The sequence below is a fragment of the Eptatretus burgeri genome, chromosome 13, assembly GCF_056783735.1.
Source record: "Eptatretus burgeri isolate ZD-2024b chromosome 13, Ebu_testis_v1, whole genome shotgun sequence".
Lineage (NCBI taxonomy): Eukaryota > Metazoa > Chordata > Myxini > Myxiniformes > Myxinidae > Eptatretus > Eptatretus burgeri.
Window position 1 is genome coordinate 78813641 of NC_140973.1, and position 9156 is coordinate 78822796.

Here is a 9156-nt window from a genome sequence, read left to right on the forward strand (position 1 = left end):
TAAAAAGGGGAGGGGGTAGTGGTACGAATTTGGAATTCGATTGCACACAACATACAGGTTCCTTTAGTCAGCTATGTCGATAAGTGCTTGTTCCCTAGATAGCTCACCTTCCATTGTTTAAATGTTCAGAAATCGATTAGATGCACTGCGGATCAATTTAATAGTTAAGGAACGAAACAATGGAGACGTCCCTCCCCCTCTTCTGCGAAGAGGAAGAAGACCCCTGCCGTCCCGTGACTCATGATGTCAACAACTCCCTCCCAACGGTGGCTGAGCGGGGGATGGAGCACGAGGGCATGAATCATGAGTCACGCCGGGAGCGGGGGAAGGGCGGGAGAAGGATAAGAGGAGATCTTTTCTTTTGTTCGGGAGAGGAGTTGGAGAAGGGAGTAGAGAGTAGTCGTTCAGCAGACCTTCGGGTCCTGTTTGGCTTGGGTTAGAGTTGAGGCCTTCGGAAGCTTTTTGCTTCAGCTGGCTCAGTGAGCTTCGGCTTCTGCTTGGCTCGGGAGAGCTTTTTGCTTCAAGCTGCCCTGTTTGGAAGTAAGTTAAGCCGGTTGCTCGGCTCGAGCTGCGAGTGGTGGCTTCTTCTTCTTCTGGGTTTGTGGAGCTCTTTGTTCTCCATTTTGGTTCCTGGCTTGGTGCGACTCATCGACCTCTTCTTGGAGGTGGTTCCTCGGGGAAGCGACGCAGATGGGAAGGATCGGCAGCACGTGTTGAGAAGCGCGGGAGGATTCGCGGGAGCTCGGGAAGGATCGCAGCTCACGGCGATTGGATCCAGCTCGCTCTCGCTGGAGCCCGGGTCCGAACAACTTGAAGACCACACAAGGTGGAGAGGTTCGAGATAGGTTCTGAGTTTCAGCTCACCTGTCCTCAGAGCTGGAGCTCGTTATTAAAGGCCTCTACCACCATTTCTTGGGTGTGTGTGTGTGTGCGTACGTGTGTCCGTGGGCCCGTCTCATAAGTAGGAACTGCTGTTAAGTGCAAGTGACTGTACATATTAAGTAGACGGTTGTAGTTCTTTTGTCGTGCTTTTGTTGCTTGTATAATTGCATACGTGTTTTGCCTTGTTTAATTGCATACGTGCTTTATTATAAAAATGTCCTTGTGTGAATGTAAACCTGTTCGTTGCGTCTATTCCCTCATTGAGCTGCCATCTTGCACTCGGAATATAGTTGGTTTTTAAATGGCCGGTAAAGCGATCGGGTCCAACGGGACCGCACGATAATACCCCGCTCAGTTATCCCAAAAGGAAGCAAACTGCTTAAACGGCTCGTTTCCAAGCGGTCCCGTTGAGGTACAATCTCTCGGTAACCTACCCACGCGAATAATTAGGTAAATCGAAGATTTGGCGATCGGACCCTGTAGCGTAGGTAGAGGGCGGACAAGGTTGTGGTGTGGTTAAAAACACACCCGTGGCTGGTTTCCGGCGTTGATCCGGAAAGCCGCGACTGGATTGTCCGTTCAGTGGGCGAAGCGACCGCTATTGGTTAGACGCGGTCGTTCGCACGCCGACGGGCGGAAAATCTCCACCAATATATATATATATATATATATATATATATATATATATATATATATATATATATATATTTTAATCGGGGCTATTAAAGGACTGAACACAACTAACCTGCTTCTCGTAAAACATTCCTGGCTTCTTGAGGATCCAGCATGCCTGATTGGTCCACATCTGCCCTTTCAAAAAGTACCTTCCAAGGGAGAGAGGCAGAGGGGGTGAATGTGTACACATTCAATACACAGTTCCACAAAGCATATACATTACATCCCTCAATCACAGAAAAGGGTACACCTTCAACCCGTGGTCCCACAAGGGGTACATACTCAATGCACCATCCCGCCATCAGTGTAGATTCAACCCACAGTCCCACAAGGGGGTAAGCATTAAACCCCACAATCAGGAGTGTGCACATTCAACCCACAACCCCAGTTTAAGTCTATTTGAGAATAGCTTACGTACACGCCAGTTTACAAGTCTCTTCCAGAACTCTTTGAATTCCTCGAGCTCCATTGTACCTGAACAATTTTTCTGTGATACATTCCGGTAAAGGATGGAACGTTAAAGTGGAACTTCAACGGTCTCGGGTCATTTTAAAGTGATAACTTTATTGGATTTCCAAGTATATTTCCATGAACCTCACAAAAATACTCTAATAAACGATCGAAGACATTGAGGTTCGAAGTTAGAATTCACCAGTTGAGGTATATAATGCAAATCAATTTTGGTGATGTCACAAAGGGAATCCTATTACTGAACAAGCTTTGTTGTTAAAATATTTCCATAACTTAGGATCAAAGCTTTGTGAAACGAAACTGCGTTCAATTTAATTAATCTACAACTTTACCGTTCCCCAAAGTCATCCAAAAGAGCCGAATTTGGCGAGCCGAACAGGAGGCAGGAAGATGGAAAACATTTCTTACCTTTATAAGGGTTTATTTGTAATAGAAGAAAGAGATATGGGGGGAGGAGGGAGGGGGGGGAGAAGAGGTAGATGGGACGTGGAGAACGAAACAAACCAAGCGAGTCAACAGGCACAAATAAGGATGTGGGGACACACAAACTTATATACAGCGATGAATAAATAATCCAAACCCTGCTAGGTGCCACAGATTACACTTTTACTAAACAATGGGGTAAGCAGGCGAGGACGTCCCAATGGTGCAATGCTGGATGGTGTGCATGGCGATGGTGCAGCTTGGGAACAGCAAGTGTGCAGGAGCAAAGCAGTGGAGACGATGGGGCATCCATGTTTCAAGAGAGAAGTTCTCCCTGTCATGCCAACGAAGCAGAGCCAGAGACAAAGAGTGAGAGAGATCAAGACTCAAGAGAGTGGTTGATGAAGATGGCCAGAATGATGGAGTGAGAGAAACAGAAAGTGATCTTCTTTCCAAGGTCCCACTCCAAGCCTACTTTACGTGCATGTCCAGACCCAGCCCTTGTGGACTCTGCACTTTTCCACCATGCTTCTCCACAGTGGGTCCTCTGGCTCACCCTCTGCACTCCGGGACCACCTTCTCCTGGGGCGAGTCTCTTGATTGGCTGCCCGCTGCTTGTGGGAGATGCCATGATCCGGGCCATTCCACCCCAATTGGGCGGCCCCAATAAAAAGTCCTTCTCCCTTCTTCCAAGCCCTACAACGCATCTCACCGCCATCGTTTGAACACACCTGTCAAACAGTTCATGATGACCCTTTGAAGCGCAAGGCACTCCTGTTGTGCCTTTTTGTGACCGCAAGTCCTCATCTGGCCCTGCCCACAAGAGTTTTTACATATACAATCTTCTCCTAGCTATCCTGTTGATAAATTACATACACTGCCTCCTCAGTGTCACATGTAACAAGACCACTTACTCTGATAGGTACCTGATACATGGCACTCTAACCTACTCGAAACACACAGACCATGCTTATTCTTATAACGATCTAGCGATGGCTCCCCTCCTCCCCTCCCACTTTCATGTAACAATATGCAGTGTCAAGAATCTCTGATAAATATTCAATGAAAACCTCTATCCAACTAATTAGATTTTGGAAATAAACTATTTGGTAACCAGTTTCTATGGTAACCATATCTCAACAGCAATAGTTTGTAAGCAATTCTAAGCATTATGCCAAATTATTATGGGTAAACATAATGCGAACAACACAAAAGGAATAGCGATCTTTTGTTATCAAAGAAAGAAAATATACCAACATTTGTCCTAATAATTGCCTTCATTTCACTTGGTGATGTCATCAAGACTCATACACAATTGTCGTAATGAACAACACAAAGCTTTTATAAATATAATATTTCAGCAATTAATTGAAATGTTTTGATGAAATCAACATCAAGATCATCAAAATGAAATTGTGAAACAAATAATCTCCGATATGAACTTTGATTTCCCACTGGGGTTCTCCTTCAATCGTTTCAGATTGTCAGGAAGTTCTTATTCAAATGAAGGACATATTGCATTCACATTACAGTGGATATTGAACCTAACTGAACAGGATACATCCATGAGAACAAGTATCTGTCTGCAGGCATCGAAGTCAAATGTCGGGATTTCAATTTCTGGATCTACAAAAAGAGAGGAAACAAAACAATAAGTTAAATCACATTGTGGGATTAAGAATAAAATAAACCCGACTATACTAATGCACACAATCAGCTATAATGACATTGTTAATCGAGCAAATTATAATGCACTTACAAAATAAAGTTCACATCTTTAACAACCCATAAGATCTTAATCTGGAGCTCAATGGAGTACTGCTTTCCCCTTTGGGGTGGCACCCCCACCTTACACTTTGCCCTTCTTCTTGCCATGGAAACCAAGGCCTTCAAAATCATTGGGATATCCCGTGACGAAGCTGATTGTCTCGGTCTGTTACTCTCACATCTCTCTCCATATTTAGTGTTGCAGTTCGAGAAACCGGCCCTGAAGGCAATTGCACACAACATACAGGTCCCTCAGTTTAGTTATTTCCATAGTATGAGTTCAGAGTAGTCCCTTCCCCTTGTGTTGTCGGTTGAATGTGATTGAATGCGTTGGTAAAGGGTTAGATATGTTTTTCCCCTTTAATCCCCATTTCATAGGGGGTAATTGTAAATAACCTACGAGCTTCGTAGCACGTGCTGTGCACACGGGCACTGGCTAATTTGCATATGGCGCCAAAAGGTCGTACGATTTGCATGTCAAGACCAAACTGCCCCCTTACTCAATCTCCCATAATCTTCCTTCAGATGACATAAGTAATAATAAAAAATATATTATTTTATTGTCATGACATAAGTACACAACCCTTATTATTTAGTATTTAGACACCATCAGTATTACTCCTTTTGACCCCTCCTTTTAGCGTTTGGGTCGAGGAGGCACGACGGCCACGCCCGGTGAGCAAAGAGGCCAATAAACCTCATCCTTTCTCTCCTCTTTCTATTCTTATCTTCTCCTTCCGTGGTTGATCTGATTGGGTACCCATGTCTTGCATATAGATGGTAGGTAAGGCATTGAGTTACGTTCTGCCTCTTGTCTAATTTCTTTCCTGTACTCATTTGCACTGTTCATTGCTTGTGACCATTATCCTTGTGTACATTTTTTTCTTTTACTGCATTTCCCATTTTTGATTGATTGCTTGTGCATTAAAATCTGCATAGCACCGTATCTTCACATTTTAAATTGTCTTGTAAATAATAAATCCCCTTTTGTTAAAGTTCATTTCCGAACTGTCTGTGTTCGTCTTTTCCCCATTGGTCCAGCGCTGCTCGCACATACTTGTAAGGATATAGCAAACAATGAATGGAGCCAAATGCAGGCATCTTTGAGGATAACCTGCTTCAGAGTGCAAAATATCTAAGGCTGTGGTGAAGATTTACGTTCTAACAGGACAATGACCCCAAGCATACAGCCAAAGCAACACTGGAATGGCTTCAGAACAAGAACGTGAAAGTCCGTGAGTGGCCCAGACAAAAGCCAGACTTGATTCCCATTGAGAATCTGTGGAAAGACTCAAAGACTACCTTTCACTGACACTCCCCATCCAACTTGACAGAGCTTGAGCAAATCTGCAAGAAAGAATGGGAGAAAATCCCCAAATCCAGATGTGCAAAACTGATACAAACATACCTAAGAAGACTCGAAGCTGTAATCTCTGCCAAAGATACTTCGACAAAGTATTGACTCAAAGGGCTGAATCCCTCTGCTGTAAAGAAAGATGCTGATGTCCAAAAAATTCACACATGTGAATCTGATATGGCATAAGGGTAATGAAGAGACGAATAATAATTATTAACAATTTATAAAATCTTCCACTTCAACCTCAGAAGAAGTCATCACGCCAATGAAATTGTCAATGTAGCGTTTCAGAAGGATTGGTTTTGGACCATTACAGCTATTGAACATGTTTTCTTTGATGTAACTTACGAAGAGATATGCATAAGAGGGTCCAATTTTGGTTCCCATGGCTACTCCTTTTTATTCATAGAAATTATTCCAAAACTTAAAAGAAGAAAGGTTGAGAATTAATTCAGCCATTCTTAAGAGGGTAGTGACACCAGGTTTGGAGTCACAAGGATTATGCTACAAAAAATATTGCAGAGCCTCCAATCCCTCATTTGTGGGAAGAAATACAAAGAAGAAATGTCCATGATTAAAAGGAGATGACTATTTCCTCCTTCCTGGAAACGGAACGTATTGAAAAGACGAATTGCATGGGAGGTATCCTTCACATAGGTAGGTAATGAAGTGACCAATGGTGCCAGAATTCCATGGAGAAACTCGCTGATAAGTTGAGTGGACAGTTCCAGGTGGATATAATAGGATGACCTGGTGTATCAGGTTTATGAATCTTGGGACATAAATAAAAATTTGCACAATGGGGATTGTGCTGGATGAGATTCACAGCATTGAAGGGCAGATAACCTTTTTGATGAAATCTTTCACCACATTGGAAATAATGTTGTTGCTCCAAAGTAGGATCTGATTCAACAGGTAAAGAAGAATCCCCATGTGAAAGCTGGCACATTGCTTCCTGTTCATACAGGTTCATCTCCATACAATCTCTAAATGGGAACATAACATCATTCAAGCTCTTCAGAACACCAAGGAATATGTGATAAAACTTGCTGATAAAGGTGGTGCGGTTGTCATTCTCTATATTATATTAAATCAGAGGTTTTGGATTCCACAGTTTTTTGATAAAGGGTTACACCAGAAATATCGATAATGGTTCTTTTTAAATGGTGAATTTTCACCCTCTTCCTTCATATATATATATATATATATATATATATATATATATATATATATATATATATATATATATATATATATATATATATATATATATATATATTTAGATAAAAATAAATAAATATAAAAATACATATATATATTTATATAGCCTGGTGTTGGCGCAGTGGTTTGGGCAGTGGCTTGGGCCCCAAAAGGTCCTGAGTTCAAGCCCTGTTGGGCCACTGAAATTATACATATACATATACATACATATATATATATATATATATATATATATATATATATATATATATATATATATATATATATATATATATATATATATATATATATATCAAGTTGTATAACACCAGGGGGTTGACTCAGCCTGTCATCCTTCCGAGGTCGGCGAAATGAGTACCAGTTGTACTGGGCCCGGTGTATGCCCTGGTTAGAATAGGTGCACCATATCCCTGTGTGTCATAAGAGGCGACCAGGGTTGCGTCAGGAAGGGCATCCGGCGTAAAAACCAATGCCAAATCATTATGCGGACAACAAATTGAATTTCCATACCGATCGGTCGAGGCCCGGGTTACCAACGACCGCCACCGGTACGGGTGGTCAGCAGGGTACCAGTGGAAATTGTGCGACTGCTGGGCGAAGGAGAAGGAGACGGGGAAGGCGAGTCCGGAGGCAGTGGGAGAGGGGGAAAGGTAGAAGTGTGGAGGTGAGAGTTGGAACTCTGAATGTTGGGACGATGACTGAAAAAGGGCGAGAGTTGGCTGATATGATGGAGAGAAGAAAGGTGGACATACTGTGTGTACAAGAGACCAAGTGGATGGGGAGTAAGGCTAGGAGCATTGGAGGTGGTTTCAAACTGTTCTACCATGGTGTGGATGGGAGGAGAAATGGTGTCGGGGTAATCCTGAAGGAAGATCATGTCAAGAGGGTATTGGAGGTGAGGAGAGTGTCTGACCGAGTGATGTGTGAAGTTGGAAATTGAAGGGGTGATGATGAATGTCATCAGTGCATATGCACCGCATATGGGGTGTGAGATGGAATATAAAGAAGATTTCTGGAGTGAGTTAGATGAAGTGGTGGAGAGTGTATCGAAGGATGAAAGAGTGGTGATTGGAGCAGATTTCAATGGGAATGTTGGGGAAGGGAATAAAGAGGACGAGAAGGTGATGGGTAGGTACGGTCTCAACAAGAGAAATGTGGAAGGGCAAATAGTGGTAGAGTTTGCAAAAGGAATGGAAATGGCAGTGGTAAATACGTATTTCAAGAAGAAGGAGGAACACAGGGTGACATACAAGAGTGGAGGAAAGTGCACACAGGTGGATTACATCGAAAGCAGGAAATGCAACCTGAAAGAGATTAGAGACTGTAAGGTGGTGGCAGGGGAGAGTGTAGCTCGACAGCATCAATTGGTGGTCTGTAGGATGATTTTGGAGGTGAGGTTGAGGAAGAGAGTGAGGGCTGAACCAAGGACCAGATGGTGGAAGCTGAAGGAGGAAGACTGTTGCGTGGAATTTAGGGAGGAGGCGAGACAGGTGTTGGATGGTGGTAAAGATGGGTGTGATGATTGGGCAACGACAGCAGAAGTGGTGAAGGAGATAGCTAGGAAGGTACTTGGTGTGACATCTGGACAGAGGAAGTTAGCAGATAAGCAGACTTGGTGGAACTTGCTGGAAGCAGACTTGGTGGAAGCAGAGGAAGTACAGGAAAGTATAAGGAAGAAGGGGTTGGCTAAAAAGAAGTGGGATAGTCAGAGAGATGAAGAAAGTAGGCAGGAGTACAAGGAGTGGCGGCGAAAGGCAAAGAGAGAGGTGGCAAAGGCTAAGAAAAAGGCATATGACGAGCTGTATGAAAAGTTGGATACAAAAGAAGGGGAAAAGGATTTATACCGATTGGCAAGACAGGGACCAAGCTGGGAAGGATGTGCTGCAGGTTAGGGTGATAAAGGACATAAATGGGAATGTGCTGACGAGCGAGGAGAGTGTGTTGAGAAGGTGGATGGAGTACTTCGAGGAGCTGATGAATGAAGAAAATGAGAGAGAGAAGGTTGGAAGAGGTGGAGATAGTGAATCAGGAAGTGGGGTGGATCAGTAAGGATGAAGTGAGGACTGCTGTGAAGAGGATGAAAAGTGGAAAGGCAGTTGGCCCAGATGGTATACCAGTGGAGGCATGGAAGTGCTAAGGAGAGATTGCAGTGGGGTTGTTAACCAGATTGTTTAATAAAATCTTGGAAAGTGAGAGGATGCCGGAGGAGTGGAGATTAAGTGTGCTGGTTCCAATTTTCAAGAACAAGGGTGATGTGTAGAGCTGTGGAAATTACAGAGGGATAAAGTTGTTAAGCCACACCATTAAGTTGTGGGAAAGACTAGTGGAAGTTTGGTTGAGAAGAGAGGTGACGATTTGTG

General features: G+C 43.3%; 1 protein-coding gene across 4 annotated transcripts in view; it reads right to left on the minus strand.

Moving 5' to 3' along the window:
• The window catches only part of LOC147014876 (calpain-1 catalytic subunit-like), a 181907-nt gene that overhangs the window by 7349 nt on the left and 165402 nt on the right, over window positions 1-9156 (minus strand). For all 4 annotated transcript variants that reach the window (XM_085853294.1, XM_085853293.1, XM_085853295.1 and 1 more), the window contains 3 exons: window positions 4013-4077; window positions 1976-2044; window positions 1628-1706 (listed from right to left, as the gene is read on the minus strand). In XM_085853294.1, the coding sequence (XP_085709420.1) occupies window positions 1628-1706; window positions 1976-2044; window positions 4013-4077 (213 nt within the window). The remainder of the gene's footprint in view (window positions 1-1627; window positions 1707-1975; window positions 2045-4012; window positions 4078-9156) is intronic.